Here is a 23,306-nt window from a genome sequence, read left to right on the forward strand (position 1 = left end):
TTGGTATGAACATAATATCTAATGTACAAGATTAAGGTTCCATGGATCAAAACACTTTGGCAGAAAAGCTCAGGAAAACCTTAATTCCCAACACTGCACTGCTACCAGTGCATGCACATCTGGTTTTGTGTGCTGAATCTTCATGAGGCAATTTCTGCTGATGATCTTTTCACGCTTACAGTGTGATTAATACATTCCAATGTTTGCTTGATCCTCTGTAGAGTATTAACACTGTGATGCTATGATTTCAGACTTATGGACTGCCAACAGATGTTCGGGGTATGGTTTGCCGGTCCACGTTGGTACCCCAGAGGGATGCAGAAGCACCCGTTGTCTCCACTCAGCCAGTGAGGTGAGTTGGGGTTGCCAGCAGGGAGGTGGGTGGGAGGTTGGTGGGGTACCCCCAGAGGGATGCAGAAGCACCTGTCGTCTCCACCCAGCCGGTGAGTTGGGGTGGCTGGCAGAGAGGTGGGTGGGGTACCCCCAGAGGGATGCAGAAGCACCTGCTGTCTCCACTCAGCCAGTGAGGTGAGTTGGGGTTGCCAGCAGGGAGGTGGGTGGGAGGTTGGTGGGGTACCCCCAGAGGGATGCAGAAGCACCTGTTGTCTCCACCCAGCCAGTGAGGTGAGTTGGGTGGATGGCAGGGAGGTGGGTGGGGTACCCCCAGAGGGATGCAGAAGCACCTGTTGTCTCCACCCAGCCGGTGAGTTGGGGTGGCTGGCAGGGAGGTGGGTGGGGTACCCCCAGAGGGATGCAGAAGCACCTGTTGTCTCCACCCAGCCAGTGAGGTGAGTTGGGTGGACGGCAGGGAGCTGGGTGGGGTACCCCCAGAGGGATGCAGAAGCACCTGTTGTCTCCACCCAGCCAGTCAGGTTAGTTGGGGTGGCCGGCAGGGAGCTGGGTGGTGTACCCCCAGAGGGATGCAGAAGCACCCGTTGTCTCCACCCAGCCAGTCAGGTGAGTTGGGGTGGCCGGCAGGGAGGTGGGTGGGGTACCCCCAGAGGGATGCAGAAGCACCCGTTGTCTCCACCCAGCCAGTGAGGTGAGTTGGTCTGGCCGGCAGGGAGGTGGGTGAGGTACCCTCAGAGGGATGCAGAAGCACCTGTTGTCTGAGGTGAGTTGGGGTGTCCGACAGGGTTTCACCGAAGTGGTAAACGTCTCAGACCTGCATCACTTCGGGCTTTCCTCCCACATTAAGCTGACATGCCGTAATATGACTGGGATAAAAGCGGGCGTTAAACCCAACTCACTCACTCACTCACTTTACTTCTTCTGAGTGGCATATTTCAAGACATTAATTTGGCTCCTTTTGAACAATTTAAGAATTGTTTCCTGGACATGTAAGAGATCAGTGCACCAGCATAAGTTTCCGTCTCATAGCAACTTTCCTATTCTGACTGCAAGCTGGAGGTATATGGCCCAGATTGATATGGTGTTATGGTTTCAGTCTTGGAGACCACCTGGTGAAGATTGTGTCCAATGACAGCAGCATGGGGGACCTCTTCAAGGAGGAGGGTTTCTCCGCCACACCTGAAGGTCAGTCACATGATTCATCTTATACTATAGTCTGTGACAAAAACATTGGAGTCTGCTAGACAGAGATTGTCTTTAACAGACTAATAATCTTTATTCTCAGGCACTTTCTTCATGAGAAAACATATTTCTTGATGTCATTTTGTATCAGCTTGAAGACCACAAATCTCTATTGTTGCACCCCTAAGTACAACTGGCTGTGGCAAACTGAATAGAAATCGTTTTTAAAGAGTCTTTGCTTGAGAACCTTACGCCTCAGAAGTTGAATGTCAAATGATTTTAAAAAGGTTTCCATCAGTTTTGTTAGGGTTTTTTGTTTCATGAAATTAAATTCATTTACTGGTAGATATGATTATGATTATGTATATGTCTGTGCTGAGCTAGAAACTAAAATATCTTTTGTCATAAAAAATATATGCAAATATTCATGAATATTGTGTCTTATTTTTCAGAATTACAAAAGGATATTCATTTTCACTACAAGTCTGAACAGTAAGTAGATTAGAAATGCTAATTAGTTGAAACTACAGTGGTCCCTCGCTACAACGCTACCAATGGGGTCAAAATAATTGGTGGGCGTTATAGACGATGAGCCGTTTAACCGAGGCCGAGGCGGGGGAGCGCGCTCGGCAAATCTCAAATCATCAATGTGTTTATCTCACGTCACTTCAAAATAGTATATATTTTTTATGGACCTAAATCTACCTGTAATATCATTCATTTATTAAATCTGTCACATTTCACAATGTCTGAAATACGTATTCCATTTCAATTTATCATTTTTTATCGATAAATTAAAAAATTATTCACTATTTCCCGCGATGTTATTGAAAATAAAATTCTCGGACACACATTTCGACAATGGGTCCGCATCGAACATGTCAAAGAGCAAAATAAAGATGTTTTAAGCAAATCTTTAAATATATTATACAAAGTGATAAATAAAATCAACAAAAATATATCTAAAAGTAATCAAACTTACATCTAAGTTATTATTTCCATCGTTTCGTGCGATCGCGTGTAATGTAAGTCAAATAACATCTCGGCTTTCGTCGCCTTGAATTCTCGGCTCTGACACAACGTTTAATGCAAAAATATATGCATGAAAAATCTTTGTCACAGCTCGTAACCTAGCACGATACATTCGCGAATTTTTAATATATATCGTGATTTCCTGCTTAAAACGTTCAGAATAACACGATTTAACAAAAAATCTTTCGCCAACTTCTGAAATTTATCAAACACGAGCTTGGTATCACAGCTATAATTTGATTGGCTGCCTGAGGTCACATGCTCAAAATTGACCAATCACGAAACTTGTAGCAGATTTCGGCAAGAAAGCGTCATTAGAAACAAATTTTAATCCAATGAAATCGCTTGTTATAACTACGGAAAAAAACCAGGCGATGTTACGAAAGCGCGATTACGAAATGAATGACCGCCATATTGTGACAGCAACTACATGTGTGTGACAGTGTCGCCTCAGATTGGATTGCCCACTAATTAAGAATATAAACTTCGCTTGTGATTCTCTTTTATTGCATGCATGCGCTTCTAAGATCAAACGATGTATAGTGTGAAAAGTTAACTAGTTGAACAATCGTATTTACGGGACTTGCCGCGGATGTTTTCAAACAGATTATTAGAACTCCATTCAGCGATAAACGGTTGATTATGCAATGAGAAGCGTTATGTGCAAATGAACAACGAACAACAATACAATTATGTCTGTGTAAAACTCTCAGTAATAAAAGTGTACATAAATTTTGGGAGCCATGCGTTACCGCGCGTATGGACTAGAGCAAAACAGGGCAGTTGGGTAGCCTAGTGATAAAAAGCTTTCACTCTTGACTATGAAGTCCTCATATCATTCACCCAGTAGGGAATCTAGGTTAGAATTGATCTCCAGTAATCTATGCTCGTCGTACATGCTTGACTTAGTGGATTGTGTGGTCAGGCTTGAGGACTTCTTTCATTGCATGTCATTGTACTCTGACAACGTGTAATGTTGCATATGATAGTAGTAGCTGTAGTAGTTGGAATATTGCTGACTGAAGCATAAAACAACATTCACTCACCAAATATGACTCCACACATAACAACTGTAAAGCCAATTCTTGTTGCCCTATGTTCTTGTTGCTATGAGTTTCAGCTATTAGAGCCGACAGACACACTGTCCCTCTGTGGGGATTCAGGGTTAGAATTGGTCCCATGCAACCTATGCTTGGTGACTTGCTTGACTGTGTTTCACTGTACCAAGAAAGCGATCATTGCCCATTATATATATCAATCACTGGAGCGTTTGGTCCATATTTGATTATTAGCAGGCCGCTGTCATATACTACTAAAAAAAAGTTGAGGACAACGCGATCTTTTCATGTTACTATGACATTAACTGCAGTATTAGGAAAGAATCAGGTTGTCCTTAACTTCTTTTTGAGTTGTACAACTGTAATATATTTCTGAGTAACTAAACAAACAAATGTTATCGTCCCTTGTTCTTTTTGCTGTGGTATGCAGTGAAAGAACGGCCAGACTCTTATTGTGGCCCTTGTTCCCAGGTCAACCCCAGCCTGCCCCGAGGGACGCACCACCATCATCAGCCTGAGATGTGACGTGAAGCAGGACCTCCAGGGCGTCATTGACCTGCCCCCCAAATGTTCCGATGGCACCTGCGATGGCTGCACCTTCCATTTCCTGTGGAAGAGTCAGCATGCTTGCCCCATCTGTCGGAACGAAGACTATGAAGTGATCAACGGGGAATGTATTCGGGGAGAACAGACTATACATTACTATCCTCCAAAGTGAGTCTTCCACTGGAAATATCTTGTGTACAGGGATTATCTAGACCTGATCAGAGGCTGAGATTCAGCCCCATCTGCAGCAAATGTCAGTAAGAATACCCACAAGGAATAACTAATGTTATGGCTTTGCAGAGGTCACTGATAACAGATGAAGGAGGCTTATAAGATCTTGAAAAAAACATATATGCTGTTTTAGTAGTCCTACATTTTCCTAAGTGATCCAGTTTGAATGTCAACAATGAGCCAGTTCTGTGATAAACTCTGTATGTGCAGACACTGCCTGCTGAGTGACTCCCATAAGCCCAAACAGATGAAGCAGAAGTGTACCACCATGCCATTTGCCGTGAGTATATCACTGATATATCGGAGTCTCAGATGTGGTACAACCATGCTATTTGCTGTTGAGTATATACCTGATATATCGGAGTCTCTGATGTGGTACCACCATGCCATTTGCCGTGAGTATATCACTGATATATCGGAGTCTCAGATGTGGTACAACCATGCTATTTGCTGTTGAGTATATACCTGATATATCGGAGTCTCTGATGTGGTACCACCATGCCATTTGCCATGAGTATATCACTGATATATCGGAGTCTCAGATGTGGTACAACCATGCTATTTGCTGTTGAGTATATACCTGATATATCGGAGTCTCTGATGTGGTACCACCATGCCATTTGCCGTGAGTATATCACTGATATATCGGAGTCTCAGATGTGGTACAACCATGCTATTTGATGTGAGTATATCACTGATATATTGGAGTCTCTGATGTGGTTCCAGTACTAGTATTAGGCGATGCTACCATGCTGATGTGGTTCATGTTATCATGCTGATGTGTTTTTTATTACCATGCCGATGTGGTAACCATGCCAATGTGGTTCATGTTACCATGTCGATGTGGTTCATGTTACCATGTCGATGTGGTTCATGTTACCAAGTTTATGTGGTTCATGTTACCATAATGATATAGTTGATGTTACCCTGCCAATGTGTTTGCAGGTCCAGGTGGCTCTGCCAGTCGTTATCGGTGTTGGAGTGTTGCTGATGCTCCTACTTGTCTACCTGTGGAAGAGAAACAAGAGGTGGGACCTTCTCAGTGGTGTCATGCTGTTGTCACCATCACTCTAACAAGATAGAATGGAAATAATCTTTCTGCAATATACAAAGATTTATACTCATTTTAGTTGTTATATTCCTTCTTGGCTGAAAAGATAAGATCAATATGACCTTCCCTACTGTGACGACAAGATTGACCTGTGGGTTTAAGCTTATTCCTTTAGTGGGACATTTCAGTACGTTTAGTAGTACCTATGTGAGCTGTATGACCTGAGTGAACCTATGTTGTCCATGATATGATTAACTGTATAGGACCTGTGCTAGCCTGTGTTGTCTCTCACTGATATGACCTGTATAGGACCTGAGTGAGCCTACGTTGTCTTTCCCTCCTCAGACTGGAATACAAGTACATGAAGCTGGTGGAGACGGCTGGTGGGCGTGATGGCGAGCTGCCGGGGGTGGAGTCCTGTGGGCTGGAGGAGGATGACGAGGAGGCCGTCCACTTCCCTGACAAGAACACCAGCATATTCCAGAAAATCAAGAACAAGATTACCAGTGGTGGCAAGGTCAGTCACTGGGTGTGGGTTATTCAGAGCAGCGATAGAGTTGCTCTCCTTAATTGTGCCAGGATTTGCTGGTTTTGGAAGCCAGATGTGCTCTGATTATTATCCCTGGTTTGGTTAACATCTACTACCTGCTTCAGTCTCAACTAAAATACTGTTCAAAGTGGTGACACAATTTTCTCAATCTGTAGCAAAAGGGTGTTCACCTTTTATGTAACAGAAGGGTTAAAACAGGCTATGGCTGTAAAATGTCTCCAGATTTTGCCCTAATAGACAGATAGTTGGAAATGTCTATTGGGATAAGCTGGTGAATATGCCTCAAGTTGACAGTTTGTAGATCAACTTAGGAAAGGGATATAACTGCAGTGCCTCCTTGGGGCTACCGCAATATCATTAAAATCAGATCCCAGTTCTCGCTATCGCTAAACAAAGAGCTGAGGACATCCCATTACGTGTCACGTCAGAACAACCTTTCATTCGACCAATCAAAATCTTACCAGATCATGAAAGTGACAGTCGGAATGTGTTTTCTAATCATGCAACCTCGAAAACGTTAACAGGGTGTATTCCGAACGACAGTTGTGCCCCGTACGACTGATTACGTCAAAATTATCGTCTATCTCTCACTTCCGTGGGATAAATGTTTGAACGGAGGAAGCGTTGCACAGTACGTGGGAAGCACTGCCATACAATATCAACCATATATTAGGCTTTCCGGACTGTTCGTTTGTTCAGTTTGTTCAAAATTTTAATCGAGAAATGTGTCTACATATTTTTCAAGCGTAGTCTGAAATGTAAGTCACCAAGTTGAAATGAGTGCCGTAAAGCTCAAGAAAGCTGCTTTCTAATTGGCTGGTGTCGACCTCTTGTTAGTCATTTCAGTGGTCAGTCAAAGTTTGCAAAAGGTCGTTCTGACGTGACTCGTAATGGGATGTCCTCAGATCTTTGCAGCGAGAACTTAAATCTGATTTTAATGAGATTTGGGCTACCGTGGCAAGAGTGAGTGAGTATTCCAACTATGTCATGGCAACGTACACACAGTTGAACCTTGGCCAAGCCGAAAGCAGTGTTTGACTGATCACTCACCCAAGCTGCCAGAGCAGAATAACACAGTCAGCGAGGTCACTCATTGTAACCAACCGATCGTCTTCAGCAAGCTTGCATGGGGTGGTGGGACCAAATACTACATTCTTGTGACAAAGGTCTGAAGGTCACAATGGCTGCTGATTATGGCTGTCTAGTTTTTGGATGTGTGACCATCAGCATTGATCATTATTTGTTTGCTTCTGCAAGATTCATACAGACTTAAAAAGGCCTTGAATGTTAAGATCCCTCGAAAAGCCTTGAATGTTAGTGTCAACCTTACAAACTTATACTTCTAAGAGTATTAAAATTCTTGACAGACAATTTATTTTTTGTTGGTAGTGAAAACATATCTTATGGAAGAGTTATGATGTCCATACTGTATTTTAGGTCATACGACTTAAATATATTATGCTGGATTTTAAAACATATTGACAGACTAAGGCTAATAACCCGACTATAAAGCCTCAGTGATGGCACCGAGATACTGCCCTCAGTGAGGAATCCGGGTCAAACAAGGTCCCTCAATCTGTGCTTGTTGTAAGAGTTGTCGAGAATGGGGATCAGGTGGTTACAGTGGCTGCTGACCTGGCTAATTCTTACGTGCCTTCGAGTTCTTTGCAATCAACATCTTTTCATCAGCTTTTCTGTTAACCCCGGTTAGTTTTGGCCCAAACTGGATTGTTCAAAGGCTGTTGTGATATAGGTGGAATATTGCTGACAACATCGCTAACCTCCCTGTGATACTTATGATAAGTCAAGACTTTGAATGGCATTGATTAGTCACTGTGAAAAGGGAAACGTCGTCACTTCTGTCGTTATTACAAATATTTCATGTGTATGTAAGTATGCAAGTATACTATAAATATGTCATATGTATGTATGTAAGTATGCAAGTATTGTTAATGCTTCTTTTAATGTTATCACAATTTGTAATAAATGTATTGTTTGGTTTGTATGTGCTTCATGTTCCCAACTGTATTCTAGTTTATGTATGAATTCATTTAAATTTAAGATTTAATAACATTCCACAAGGTTTACAAAAGTGTTGATATTTTGCAGCATTAATCTGATTCAATAGGATATCAATCAATGTATCTTAAGCAGAATGTCTGCATGAGATGGCCTCCTTACTGAACTTAACGTGAACACATTACTCAGGTTTCAGACGATGACTTTGCTGTAAGTAGTTGGTAGACCACCTACCCCATCACCCAAACACTGCCCAAGAGGTACATTCTCAGCCTTCTACAGATGTAAACCTGTGCTGTCCGCCAATGTGTCAGGCCTCTAGACTTTGGAAACCATGGAAAAAATTAATCAGATTTTCAAATATTCTGTAAATTAATTGTGGAATTGTCAAAATTTCATTAATTTTTTTCAAAAGAAGATTCAATTACTAGTATCCATAGATGTGTCATACCAGGGTTTACCTAAATCAGTTAAATGTTTCTCAGGTGTGTCATGGTGTTTTTAACCAACTCCATGTTTTTGCATTTGATTAAATATTCGTAAAAAGATCTGTAAGGGAATAGTTGGAACTTGTGTTTAAAAAATGAATTGATTTTAAAAATCCATCATTATGAAATCAATTACATGCCTGAGAAATTTTCTGTGAATTTAATGCAGATCATGCCATAGCTTTTATTCATGGTACCTGTTTCATGAAAGAAAAAGAATTGGTCTTGATTTTATGGTAATAGACCCAGTATCACCTCCATCTACCATGTCAGGCAATTATCAGGCAATCATTGTTTGTGTTGGTGGAGGCTTTCATATCAATTTCTGTTCCATATCTTGCTCTGAGCCCACCTGGATAGTTTCATGCTCTCATTTCTTGTTCATTATGTGTTTCATCATTTGCTCACTTCAACAGAAGGTTGAAATGAGCTCATGCCATGGCGCCTTGTCCACTGACGTTGTCAGGAACCAAGAAATGGTGTCTCCAGAAAGTGCTCCAATTTCAAAAAAAAATTAAACATGGCCTCAATTTTAGCCACATGGAAAATGTAATGTTTACCTGTATCAATCATTTCCACTTGTATCATTATGAAATTTACAATGCACGACTTGTTAAGGTGAGCTACAGAGTCTCATGGCTCTCTGTTATTGGTAATATTGGAGTGGGTCTTCAGACATGTAGTTTCAGTGTGCTGTGGGCCCAGGGGTTTTTTCTTCTCATTTCCTCAATTTCCTGAAAATAGGCTCATATAAACCATACAATATCAAATATGTTCAAACCATTTTGTTTTAACTGAGAACAGGGCTTTTATAAAGGAATAATGCATTTACAATTTGACATTTGAAAATGATATTTCTTGAAAAGTTTCAATATTCACTGTTGGTATAAAGAAAGTTATTTGAGACATGGAATCGTTTGTAGCCCATTGACTTGACTTGGTAGCACTCATCCTAGAAATTCATAGAAGTCAAGATGGAAGACAAGGCTGATGTCTTGCTATCAATATGAATATCAGATAATCAAATTCAATCACAGACAATCAGACTTTGAGTGCCTTTATTCAAGAGACATAAACTGTTGTGTTATCACCAGTGTAATACAGAGAGAGTGAAAACAGTTAAACATGCATGTATGTGCAGGGTTAGAAACTAACAGTTTTTGTCCACTAGTCCTTATAATGATAACATATAGCAAAACCTTTAAATGGGGCCAATTTCTACTAGTCCTTAGGATACCTTTACTATTGGGCAGTTTGGTAAGGACTATAGGACTAGTGCCAATTTCTAACGCTGATGTGTGTGTCAGTTGTTCTGTTATTTGTCAGTGCATCTGGTGGTGTGAATCAGTTATGTAGTATTATGGTGTATGTTAAGTAATGAGTAATGTAATATTCCGATGTTGCAGGATGATGACAACCCTTTTATTGCCGTGAAGATGCAGGAGAAGTTACCACTGACATAGTCTTCTGATGGTCCACCGGCATGACTTTAGTTACAACCCAGATCTACACCGTCAAGTACCACAACTCAACACAACACGACTGCTAGGACCACAACTCGTCGATTGTCCAATCACAGATCAGCACCTGACTACATTCAGCTTATCTTTGATTGGCCAATCACAAATCAGATCAGTCAAGCACCTGCCTACACTCAGCTCATCGATTGCCCAATCACAGATCAGCAGTGAAGCACCTGACTATATATAGCTTCTCTTTGATTATCCAATCACAGATCAGATCAGTCAAGCACCTGCCTACACTCTGCTCATCGATTGCCCAATCACAGATCAGCTCAGTCGAGCCTCTGCTTATTCTGTCTTTGGTAGTCTTGAGCTTCCATGATACATACAGCAAAGGTGCTTGATTGAGTTAGATGCAAATGTATTACTACGACAGAACAACACAAAAAAACTAAGTATTTTTTAAGGCAGTATTGCAAAATCGATACATCTTTCACTGTTATTGTCCAAGGTGATTATGTATTTTTCCTGTAGTTATCCATGTACATATGTGACTGCTCTTTCACCTACCTGCACAATGTGTACAGAACTTAGGATTATCCTCCAAACTTGTAGTCTCCAGAACTACAGGCAACGGTTTTAAAGAGCTAAGTCTTCAGAAAAGACCAAAGTGTGTACAGGGTTATTCTTAGAAGTCTTTGTGCAGGGGGTGTCTTTGACAAAAGATTTTATGTTTGTTTGTTGTAACAATTATTCATCAAATCTGAGTATCTAGCACAGTATATCAATGTTTGATGTAAGATCATAACCATGTCATCAATTTCATATAATCACATACATGCATTTAGTGGAGAGAATACCCATGACCTTTGACCTGTTGACCTTAGTCAGTGCTTAAAAAATATTCTCTCAAGTGCTATGGTTTCTGTGCAGATGTCCTTGTTTCTAGTGGTGTATACACTTAACACCCATCAATGAGGGGGATATTGCTGGAATATGGACTAAATGGCTGGAATATGGACTATAGTTTGAGTATTGCTGGTAGATGTATACTGGTACATGACTAGACTATTGCTACAAATGGCGTACAACCCTACTCATCATTCTCCTCTACCCAGTGGTTAAGTGTTTGGCACTACTGCCATGGTTTTGTGTCCTACACTTTGAGGTACCAGGGCTCCATTTGAGGAACTTGAGTTAACTTGCACCAGTTGCATGTTGACATGAAAACCAAGCTGCACCAAACAAAACCAGGTTGCACCCTGGTCCCATAAAGCCATCTATCAAAGTTGCCAGTGTCATATGACCTTGCACATGACATCAAGCCTAAGAAAGAATGACAAATTACACACAACAGTGATATAGTAGGGGAAAGAAACATCAGATGTATTGAGTGTTCTATGACTGATTTTGTCTGAAGAAGGAAGGTTTAGTAAAACAAACGAAATGTTTGTTGCATTTTCAAACAACAGGTTGCACTTGTGCATGTTTTAATAGTCAAATTGAGCCCTGGGTGCCGACGTTTCACTGCATCTATCATTTTTCTGTCAGATTTTATATGTTGTCTTCATGTGTAATGATGACATGTTCTCACTGTCACATGTACAATGTTGTGTGACATAGTGTTGGCCGAACTACTCTCAGTTCATTGCAAACCTATTAAGGCCTAGACAATAGTATTTCATGTCTGACATGTTTAATTAACCAAAATGTATTCTGTCACATAAAGGTTTATTTGGCCAGAAGGGCAGAAACAGTCTTGAGTGAAGGGGCACTGTGGGTTTCCAAGTCCTGAGCAACCTGTCCTTGAGGTAAGAGGCGAATAATAGATTTGTCTCTTGGGTGTGTGCCTCAATAGTTCATTGTTCATGATGTCAATCACTGGATTGTCTGGTCCTCACTTGATTATTTACAGGTGGCTGTCATAGAGCTGGATGACTTCTGATTGCGTCCTAAACAACTCACAAACTTGAGTGAATGGCCTGTACTATATGTGCAATGTGTATATTCCTTTGAAATCCAAAATTCCATTTATGTGCTGTGATTATTTGAAAAAGCATGTGAATCTGCCAAGCCAGGTAACTGACTATATATGATTATATGTTATCTCTGCAGACATTTCTACCATATTGAAATCCAGTGAAAGTACACCATCAATAACTTGTAAAGGTGAACTAGTTAGATATGAATATGAACATTCTAGTTTTTGTGATATGTTTTTGTACACACTGACTGAGAATCTCTAAGAGGATGAGGTTTGAATTTGTCTCACATGTAACATAAAAAATGTAAGTCCACATGGTGGGTGTTGGTAAGTTTTTAGAGAGTTGAAAAATGGATTTTAAGTTTTATTTATTTTGCTTCTATCTACTTAGTTTATTATACATTATTTGCTGTTTTCACTGCCTTTTGTTCTTGAAATGTTGTGAAAATGAAATTCCAAAAACTGTTGTTTTCTTGATTGAAACTTGTGTTTACCATTAAATGTGATTTTGTATTGTGGACATAATGAGGCCGGTTGTCAAACACAACCTCCCTTTCAACAGGATCATACATAATACTTCTGTTTTTAGTGATTTTATTTTTTCTATTCATTTATTGTTGTCTGCTCAGCTGATGTGCTCAATACATTTATAGTTATCTATTGATAAATGTGCAATCTTCCTACATCACTTACTTGGCATTTGAAAGAGATGGGGACAAACTAATATATGTTTTTCTGTTCTTAAATCTGAATTTATATTATATTATATTTTGACTACCTCTGTTGGAATTCCAGAGTAGAATAAGTCCTCAGCATGTTGTGCTGGTCGTAAGAGGCGACCAAATGTATTGGGTGGTCAGGCTTGGTGACTTGTTGATTGCATGTCCTTGTACCTCGATGGTATGGATCGTTTCTCACGGTAACAATCACTGGACTGTCTGGTCTAGAATCAATAATATACAGGCTGCTGTCATATAGCTGGAATATTGTTGAAATATATTCTGAAAGTAGTGTTGTTTCCATATACCAAGGGAAACAAACACTTGAGAATCTGACTGCCTCCATGGTCTTGTGGTAGAGCTTCCAGCCAGACAGCAGAAAGTCGGGGGTTCAATCCCCGGCTGCGTTATACCAAAAGACACAATGGGTAGCTAAAACAAGGACTGGCTGTGTCTGAGTGGGGTATTCATGTTAAACTGCGGCATGGTATCTCAGTGGGCTAGCACCATCAATCGGCATTATTCCGGACCAGTACAAGCAGACACACACACGTGCATGCATGTCACTGTGTAAGTGCACAAATCTTGGACACGACGTTAAACTCTATTTCACCTCACCTCACTTCAGAATCTACTAGACACATACATTTTCTTCAGTATTGTCATGTTAATTTCAGAAACCACACACTTGCATGTATTCTCACCACATGTTTGTGTTGATGGAGCAAGGAGAAAAATGTGTTCATTTATACATTTATTTTAGTTGATAATACTTGGTATCTATTGCTTTTATTGCACTACCGCTCTCAGTTATCTAGAAATCCATTTATGGTTTATTTTTTTCTAATGTGGGAACATAATCATATTTACTATTTTTAATTGAATCAGCAAAACAGAGTAGGGAATAGGGAAGGCCTGTTGACAGAGCCCTCTTAGGCTCTCGGTAATATTTCATTATTACATTTACAAAGAGGTTTTCTGTATTGCAGACTCTGACTGCTAGTTGTCCGTCTAGAAATCCATTTATTGTTTATTTATTATAATAATGTAGGAACACAATCGTATTTACTGTTTTGCATTGCATAAGCATAGCAGACAAGCTCCTCACAGCGATAGCCTGTTTGCGGAGCCCAGTGCAGTGTTGCATTGTTACAAGCAAGCTATGACTGTCACGTCCTGATGCCAAATCTCCCCACTTTAACTCCAACTATTGTTAGAATGCAAGTTGCAATCTCAAACCAATAAAACAAACATAAATTCATCTTGGAAATAGTGAATTCTGAAATAGTTTATGACAGACTTACTATGTCCACAGTCAAACACTAAAATATATTTGAGTGAAGAAATTCAAGATGTCTGTAATGGCTGCATCCACACTGGTGACGTTGATATCACTGGGAGAGAAACGAAATCACACACTGATGGAGCTTGTGTAACAAGAGTACCATGCATAAATGTAGAAAGAGATACTCTAGATGTAATCAAAGATGAAAAACTTGGTAAACCACCTTACAAATTTCAAAACTGTTCTTAATCAAAAATAGATTCTATATAACTAATTACTGTTTGCTCAGATTAACTCTTAGGCTGAATGTGGTTGTATGACAACACTATTGTTTTGTATCCTCAAAATACATATAATGGCAGATGAAGTTTTTAGCTTTCGCTGGAGAAGAACTGACAGCTTCGGTGTTACTTTTGGTTGTGATTGTCAGTGTGAACCAATGTGATTTGTACATCTTGTACATAGTAATCAAAGATTTTATTTATGGTTATCAAAATGTTGCAATCAAAAGTCAATATCTTGTAATTGCACAATTTTAATTTTGTTTTAATTCCTGTATTTGGGATAGGATTGACTATGATTGACCCCTATTTTTTTCTTCCCCAAACGTGAGGTGTAATTTGCCATCTTCAACAACATGACCAAGCATTGTGGCCTATTCCACTAGGACCATCTGCACATTTACTGTTTCTTATCTCCGGTGGTCCTAAATTTCTTTCCTGCACAGTGAAAAAACATTCTCACATCTACCCACTGGAATACATCAGTATACATTTATAGAAGTTACTGTAAATATATTTTAATATATAATTTAACTGTTTCAGATAAAAAAATATTGCACTGTATTGTATAAAGATGATCTGAGAAAGTGACCCATGCTTTGGTATTTTTAATTTTGTCTTAAGGTTTGAATCATTTTTGCACAGGATATTTATTGATTTAAGCATGTGAAGCCTGGAGATGAGAAACGCAACATTATATGTGGCTTACGTGATCTAAGTACCACGACTGCCATAGTGCAGGTTGTCTTATGTTCCACTGCTAACATGGCGGTGGTGTTGAAGAGTCAATACACAACATTCCAATCAGCAATGTGTTTTTGTGATTTAGTTATAGTATAGAATAGAATATTTATATATACACGTGTTTCTGTTATGTAGTGATGGTTGTTTATCTTGGGTAGGGTTTAATCTGTTGTCAAATCCTTATTTCGTTTGAAATCCTGTGATTGTTTTGTGATACATTGTACATTACCATCCAGTCATGTTATGTCAGTTTCTGCATTACTCCTCAACCTATTTCTCTCATGTCATAATAATAATCAACAAATATTGTCTTAATGTTGAATCTCCCAGTATTTTGCAAAGTAATAAAGCTTTTTTATTGTATTCATGTCACAAGAATTGTACAGTTCTTTTCAAATATTACAGTGTCCATGAAAAGAGATTCTGAGGAAATCAAGTGGAAAACAATGCAAGCCTGATTCAGGACTAGTGGTTGATAGTATGAGCAAACAGTCCACATCGTCAGGCACAACAACACTGTAACCACCTGATCCTCTCCAACACAGGTGCTGGAAACAACTCCAGGTTCTAACAATGGCAGCAGATGTTGAAGAGAAAACATGAATTGTCTCAATCACTGACATCAGGTTTATTCCAACACAACCTCAGGGGCTGCTCACTTGCACGCTTCACACAAAGACAAACATGTCAGACATTTTCTGCTGAGATGGACAGACATTCAATTTACAGCACAACAGAAAGATAAAATATTCTGCATTCTTTCTTGGGCTCATGTTATAGTGACACACAAATTAGAAAACATGGAGTAATATGAACATTTTGCAACACCACCATGACAAGCACTATAGCTAATCTACCATAATTGCAAAATGAAATGTATTTACAGAGAATAAAGCACCTGTCGCTTTGTCCAGCTGAGAACAATGATTCAGCGACCAGGTCTTTCCTGGAGGTTGATTGATCTTGACGACTCCAATTGTATTTTTGTTGTAACAAGCATATTTGTGCAGGGAACAAGATTTCCTGAATCAAGTGTGACCAACCAATGCTGTCACCAAGCTAGGGGAAATCGTCTTCATTTTACATAATTGTGCGAAATGTCAATATGTAATGGATTAACATAAATATCATCCACACCAGAAAGAATAAATCTTAACATCAGATTCAATGCAATACTTCCACTCATTTTCCCCTCTCAAATCTACATTGGGAAACCAAATAGCATGAAAAGTCATATTATGCAAATTAAAATTCATAACTTTTTCATGAAAAAAACGCAGCTTCACTATTTTCTTGAAAGAAAATTATACAGAATCAAGCTCACATGCACTATTATACCATGAAATTGAAACAAAGCAGATATATACAAACGTGGAAAGTGCTCTACCAAACAAATAACTCTCTGCTATAGGAGGCCAACATCTTTTGAAAGTCAGGACTGATGACCAAAAATAGACTCTGCAAACATCACATAGCTTCACAAAATGTTGGGGAAGAAGTCGACCTGAGAGAAATATATTCCTTCATGAAGTGCTTGTCATTAACTTTAATTGAATCCATGGTAAATCAGCTCAAGACAATGAAACAATGCATTTACACAGAAATGTAGCTCAGGTGAATGCAAAGGAATGACGACAATAGGGCTATCAAAATATGTTCATCTCATGATGACATACACATTGTTTTATTTAGAATGTGAATAGTCAGGGAGGTTGGCAGAATAATCAATGTACTGCAGACATGGAATCCTAACAAGGCAAATTACAAAAGACACAGTTGACTTATGAATTTCAACTTTATTCTTTCAGTGCAACAGTTTGGTACAGATTCCTGTACCTTTATCAAGCGTGACATCACATTGAAGAAAAAAGCTGAACTCCATTGATAATGCAGCTTCTAAAATGTCACTTAAAAGATACAGAAACTGTAAATCAAGCAATTCGACATCAGCCTGGCATTGAGATTTTCACAAGGGTACTCTAATCCTATGCATTCCAGTACCTTCTGGACACTATATATGTAAAATATATATTCAATACCGGTTGATAACCCCATCATCACAACTGTCAAATTGATACACCAACTCGTACAATAATTTTGTCCCCCTCAAATGATCACAACTGATACATTTAGGACAGTGTGCTGCAGGTGCATTTCGAGAACAATGTGATGCTTGACGGTGCTTAAACAGTTAAGAGATACAACTTGTGACCTTACATTATCCTGAAAAGGAAAAAACACACAAACATGATGCACTTTGCCTCCCATTGTTTTGGGGGTCAGTACATACCCATGTACATTCGATAAAATCCTGTCCCTCATCCCCTATTTACAGGATGCTCCACAGGGAGTAGGAGGCCTTGATGCAATGACATCCCCACAACACCACCATGGATACATATAGGATTTTAAATGAACTGCCACCACATTGGGAAATTTCTTTTGTTCGTTCAGATTTGTGATTTTTACAAGTTCCTTTTTTCAGAGGTGCATTAACATCACATTTTAACATTGCATTCCAAACACTAATGTCAAACTAAGCCTCTTTCCTGTTTTATGGTCTTGCTTTAAGTGGAATACAAGTCATTTCTACCAAGCCATTAGTTTTAACTACACTTTCAAGAGATAGAAAATTCTTAATTAGCATTTGGGAATTTTTACTAAAAATTGCTGCAAACTTGGTGGCCTTAACTTACCTGGTCTGAGCAAATCCCTGCCTAGTCATAGACCAATCATTGATACGTATGTCCTAAAGAATAAAACCTACAAGAATAAGTGATTTCAATAACATTTTTGAATATGATATTTGCACAAGGGAAATAGTTCTATGGATATACTTCTTACAATGATTGTGACGTCTTGGTGTAGATACACGGTGGCGTTTACAGCCATCACTAAACTCCACTACATCCTTTGTTCATCATACCAGCCTCCAAATGCCACTTAAAGAAGTTATGATATTTACAGCTTATAACATTATTTTTAACATACTTACAATCATACATACAAACATTCTATTACTCACAGAAAAACAACACTGGTGAGATGGTTGGGCTTAACCCTGCTCTGAAAGTATTTCAGTTGTATCATGTCACAGTATATTTTGAATTTACACTGCCAATACATAAGTGGTAGGGTGGGTTTGGTTTTATGCAGCTTTGAACTGTATTCCAGTTACATCACAGTGTGTCAGCAGAAAGTGAGAGGAAGTGATGCAGGTTTCAGACGCTTACCACTTTGGTGAAACCCACGAGCATGGGTATGGTGTTGACAAACCTAGAAACATATGAGGGTGAACCTCATGAACAGTGAATTGCTGCACCTTAGACGACTGGGCCACCTGTGCCCCCTGCAGATAATGGAGGTGGAAGGTTTCTGACATGTAAAAGTAAACATATATTCATGTTGACATTCGTTTCAAAGATGAGAAAATATTTCTAAAAGGACAAACTTCGAAAAGGACAAACTTCGAAAAAGACGGTATATGAAAACTATTTCTAAACTAAGTACTCAATGCCCTGTATAATTATTTGGGTAATCTAGCAAACATTTGACACCAGTTACTCCAAGCAATTTACAGGCAAATCGCAGAACTATAAAATATATTTTCTAAAATCAAATTTTACAAGATGGGGAGATTGCCAACAACAAAAATTCAATAATATCTCCATACATTTATACAATCTACATGTCAGATTTTAAGTCTTCAATCACGTCAGTTTGTGAAACAGAAGAATACTGACTTGTCTATTCAACATGAATAGCTAGATTTTACTCTTTCACATACAAATCATCATTTCCAACTAAGCCCACCAGAAAATGCATTAGGGTGGATGTGCTAGCAGTTACAGAGGCAAACGTCTCTTCAGGAGCAACTGATTAGAAAAATAACCACAACAAAATGTGACACAATACAACAAAGTATGGAAGTTGTGAAACTATAGAGTGCTCTCCCTTTAGCACTATAGAGTGCTCTCCCTTCAACCCTAAGGTGCGCTCTCCCTTGATATCAATATAATTACAAATCATGTTATCAAGGCACAAATTAGTATCACATTTCCTTTTTCCACTCTTGCCCAATACAAATTCAATACATTTTCTCATGACATACAATCTACAAGTGTTCAGCAAGAAAAGAAATTTCTATGCACTGTGACGTTCCTATTCACAAAGATGTTGCCATATTCTCAACATCCAACCTGCTTTCAATACAACTCCTTTTTTTAAACTGAATGAAATCATGTGAAATAGCTATAGAACATAATCTATCTAATGGATAGTTATTTCTTGCCACTAATGCCTACATATGATCTTAAATTCTGCTGATACCAGTATTAAGAGGATGAGCATTTGACTTTCTTGGGGGAGATTCGGATCTTATCGAGAAAAAATAGATTGTCCCCTAAAATTCTTGAAAAATAATAATTATGCTTTGTATTGTTGGAAAAAAACAACTGTCTGCCACAAACATGACATTGTTGCAATGTGGTTTTTTAAAAGAAATATCTTATCTTAGTTATATTTAAAAATATATCTGGCTTTGCAGCCGTAGCTGAAAAGTTATCTTGTCTCAATATAAATCCCAGGTCCCCTCCCCCAAATACCAGAATATCAAATGTTCCTTCAAAGTTTTATGCCAACCATTAAGTACTATCTGTATATTATGAAAAACTTGTCTTTGCCAGAATGAGTATACAGGTATACAGAATGAGAAATATTGATGGAAGATTCACTGCACATGTAATTACAATAATTCCCTATTCAAGATTAAAGAACATATCTTTATCAGAAGAGTTCCATTGAAAGTGTTAAGAGCTGACAAAATAGGGGATTAGATGTTCACAATGTCTGGCCTGGATGAAATCTACACAAATAATTCATTGTAGCCTAAACTGAACTAGATCTAATTCTATGACAATACTGTTTAATACATAATACTACTTATTCTCAACATTGAAACATTTAACCAAATGAAAATACTGAAAACATTTGTTTGAGAAGATCATTGCAGTGTTGTGTAAATATTCTCTTCCAACACAACAGCAAGACAAACATAATTGCACGCACACACAAACGTTTAATTCAAATTAAGATCAAGCAGGTTGCCTGATAAGTCAATTGACCAGTGCTTCAGGAAATGCTTGACGATGTGGATCCATGATTTTATAGCTTCAAGTTTCTTTTCAAGAAAAAGAATAATCTGCCACTCTTTCAGACTAGTAACTGACATTATAGTGGGTTTTTGATTTACATTGCCTTTGGGAATAAGTAGTCTTGTGTCTTCAATATGCTTAATTCAAAGCTTTGTTTGTTTGTTTGTTCATTGTTTAACGCCGCTCTCAGCAATGTTCCAGCTATATGACGGAAGTCTGTAAATAATTGAGTCGGGACCAGACAATCCAGTGATTGACATCATGAGCATCGATCCACACAATTGGGATACGATGACATGCATCAACAAAGTCAGCAAGCCTGATCACCCAATCTTAATTCAAAGTAATGTTGTTTTGAGATGAGGGTACACCACTTCAAAAATATCTACACACACTAGGGGCAGAAAAATCCCTATTCGTATTCAACATCCCTTGTGTTGTCAATGACCAAAAAAGGGTAGATAACCCCCACTATTCTCAGTAATCTCCCCTTGTTTTGTCATTGACTAAGAGCAGATAACCTCCATTCATGTTCAACTATTCTCAGTTATCTCCCCTTATTTCAGCATTGACCAAGAAGATAACCTACATTCATACTAACCTATTCTCAGTAATCTCCCCTTGTTTCGACACCTAGGGCAGATAACTTCCATTCATGTTCAACTATTGTCAGAAATCTCCCCTTGTTTTATAAATGATTTAAAAGGGCAGATAACCTCAACTATCAACCCAAAGTATCGTCAGGGTCAACTATAAGCCATGGCAAGGAGGACAACACTGATGGAATGCAATGAACTACTATGGCATAAAATTAACACCGGTGGACAAGCTCATACATATTCATAATGTATCAAAATATGTATATATACTGCAAAAATAAAATGCACTTCTAATCTGAAGCAACATTGCAAGAGAAAACAAGAATCTATGAAACCCTTAACATTTTCCTTTTGATTGGGCAAGTTTTCTTTTTCATGCATGTAAAAACATGCCTTATGATGATTAATATTAATGCAACTGATTGTCTCTATTACCATCAGAACATTGCATAACTTTATCAAAAAAATATATCCTCTAACATGCCCTTGGACATAGGCGAAATGCTTTTCTGAATGGCGGAGTGCTGGTTGTTTTGAAATGTTGTGTATCGGTAGGTTGAGTCAACAGGGGTGTTGTCTGTGGGTGGAGTCAAGAACAGGGGTGTTGTCTGTGGGTGGAGTCAAGAACAGGGGTTTTGTCTGTGGGTGGAGTCAAGGACAGGGGTGTTGTCTGTGGGTGGCGTCAAGAACAGGGGTGTTGTCTGTGGGTGGAGTCAAGAACAGGGGTGTTGTCTGTGGGTGGAGTCAAGAACTGGGGTGTTGTCTGTGGGTGGAGTCAAGAACTGGGGTGCTGTCTGTGGGTGGAGTCAAGAACAGGGGTGTTGTCTGTGGGTGGAGTCAAGAACAGGGGTGCTGTCTGTGGGTGGAGTCAAGAACAGGGGTGTTGTTGGTGGGTGGAGTCAAGAACAGGGGTACTTACTAATTCAGCAAAACCAACAAGTACAAGCACCAAGTTTATTTCTTATCAAACATAAACATAACATCCACAAGCACACCTCCCACCTCCTATTAATCCTTTACTGAGAAGAAAGTGAACATGGTCAGCACCTACTAGGGTTAAGGCACCAGACTATAGATTCAAGTTCCCTTCTAACCACATGGATCACAACTCATCATCTCTGGATTCAGGAAGCCATCAATATTTCATCAATATCCACCGTCTTACGAAAAGAACAGGGCAAACTACTCTTTAAAAAAAAAATACATGTTAGTCATTTCAAAGATTGGGGCATGGATCAGAAGCTCATCAGAGGCGCATCAGAGACTCATCAGCAGCCCATCAGAGGCTCATCAGCAGCCCATCAGAGACTCATCAGCGGCCCATGAGGGGCTCATCAGACGTTGATCAGGGGCCATCAGTCCCATAATTACAATAATCGTAAATAAGACTACGACAATAACTTTATTTGCAAGTATGAGTGTATCTTTTTAAAACCCATCCATTCCTGAAGAACATGCACGGGTGTCGTTTTATTGGTTGGAATACATTTGGTCTCATCTAACTGTTGGGTGCAGCTGTTCACCTCACAGAATATACAGGCCATGGAAAGTTCCACCTTAACCTTCGTCACAGCGAAATAGCTACAAAATTAATATATGCATACCGTCAGAATGTTTGCATTCTTTGGTTTACGGTCTTCTGTGTGAAAAGTTTGATCCTATTCTTCAAAACTTATCCAAGTAGGTCTCCATGTGTGCCATGCTAGCGAAAGCATGGCCCGTCATCAACCTATTGCAGCTTTGTACAAATTGGTAACAGAATAAAAGAAAGTGTTTTCAAATTTGAGTTTTACCCCCATTATTTTAGTGTTGGTTGAATCTGTAAACCAATTTACAAAAAGGTCTCTACTATAAACAAATCTCCCACTTAAATGTCTACGATATATATGAATTTAGTTTTCTAATCATCTGAAGAAACAAGCGAATACATGACAGGACTTCCCAACCAAAAAAGCTGCCAGTCTTGTAGAAACAAGCTCTCTCAGACAGATGCTCATCTGCATCTTCAGCCCCAGTTGAAGTTCTGCAGGATACGCTGTTTCTAATCTAATGCATAAATGTGAAAGTGCATGGTTTTAATACAAAATTTATCACAAAACATTCACCATGTTCACAGCTACTGTTTGGGTAGCCACAACACACATCACAACATCAACCTTTGGAAATCAGGAAGATTCTTTGAGAACACGCTCCACATGTTTGATATTGTCCAGGAGATTGTCTCGCACATCAACCCGCAGTCCGCGACGGGACGATATCCTCTCTTCCAACATGGCACACAGGTCAACATCGGAAATGCGGGGTCGCTGTGCTGTTCTCTCCCTTGGGTAAGGGTCGTCTGGGGAGGCGGACGTGGATGGCTGGGGTTCGGAATGAGATGATTTACGAGAGTAGGAGTTGACGGTGGACGAAACATGCGTCGATTTCTCCCTTGATGTGGAATGGTGAGATGTGTGGCGTCTGAAAATATGAAATAGAAATACAAGCATTATTACAATCCCCCAAAATAATTCACAATGTAGATTACATCATTATGGCCATGAGACCTGTGAAGATCCCGGGTAGAATAG

The 23,306-nt window shown here is 39.3% G+C and overlaps 2 protein-coding genes across 9 annotated transcripts in view; one reads left to right on the forward strand and one right to left on the reverse strand.

Annotated features, from left to right (window-relative positions):
* Positions 1–15,347, forward strand: part of LOC124123534 (endosome/lysosome-associated apoptosis and autophagy regulator family member 2-like) — a 67,317-nt gene extending 51,970 nt beyond the window's left edge. For 3 of the 5 annotated variants that reach the window (XM_046486712.2, XM_046486715.2, XM_046486713.2), the window contains 9 exons: positions 252–352; positions 1,448–1,536; positions 1,986–2,025; positions 4,095–4,337; positions 4,611–4,680; positions 5,346–5,428; positions 5,797–5,968; positions 8,210–8,230; positions 9,915–15,347. In XM_046486712.2, coding sequence (XP_046342668.1) covers positions 252–352; positions 1,448–1,536; positions 1,986–2,025; positions 4,095–4,337; positions 4,611–4,680; positions 5,346–5,428; positions 5,797–5,968; positions 8,210–8,230; positions 9,915–9,971 — 876 coding nt within the window. In that variant the 3' untranslated portion in view covers positions 9,972–15,347. Of the gene's footprint in view, positions 1–251; positions 353–1,447; positions 1,537–1,985; positions 2,026–4,094; positions 4,338–4,610; positions 4,681–5,345; positions 5,429–5,796; positions 5,969–8,209; positions 8,281–9,914 lie in introns of all 5 variants that reach the window. The other 2 variants (XM_046486716.2, XM_046486714.2) reach the window with 2 other exon arrangements.
* Positions 15,348–15,597: 250 nt separating this feature from the next.
* LOC124123533 overlaps positions 15,598–23,306 on the reverse strand; it is a 33,675-nt gene continuing 25,966 nt past the window's right edge. For all 4 annotated transcript variants that reach the window (XM_046486708.2, XM_046486707.2, XM_046486711.2 and 1 more), the window contains one exon: positions 15,598–23,196. In XM_046486708.2, coding sequence (XP_046342664.2) covers positions 22,902–23,196 — 295 coding nt within the window. In that variant the 3' untranslated portion in view covers positions 15,598–22,901. The remainder of the gene's footprint in view (positions 23,197–23,306) is intronic.

This window comes from Haliotis rufescens, unplaced genomic scaffold (assembly GCF_023055435.1).
Source record: "Haliotis rufescens isolate VD_foot unplaced genomic scaffold, xgHalRufe1.0.p SCAF_23, whole genome shotgun sequence".
NCBI classification, from domain to species: domain Eukaryota; kingdom Metazoa; phylum Mollusca; class Gastropoda; order Lepetellida; family Haliotidae; genus Haliotis; species Haliotis rufescens.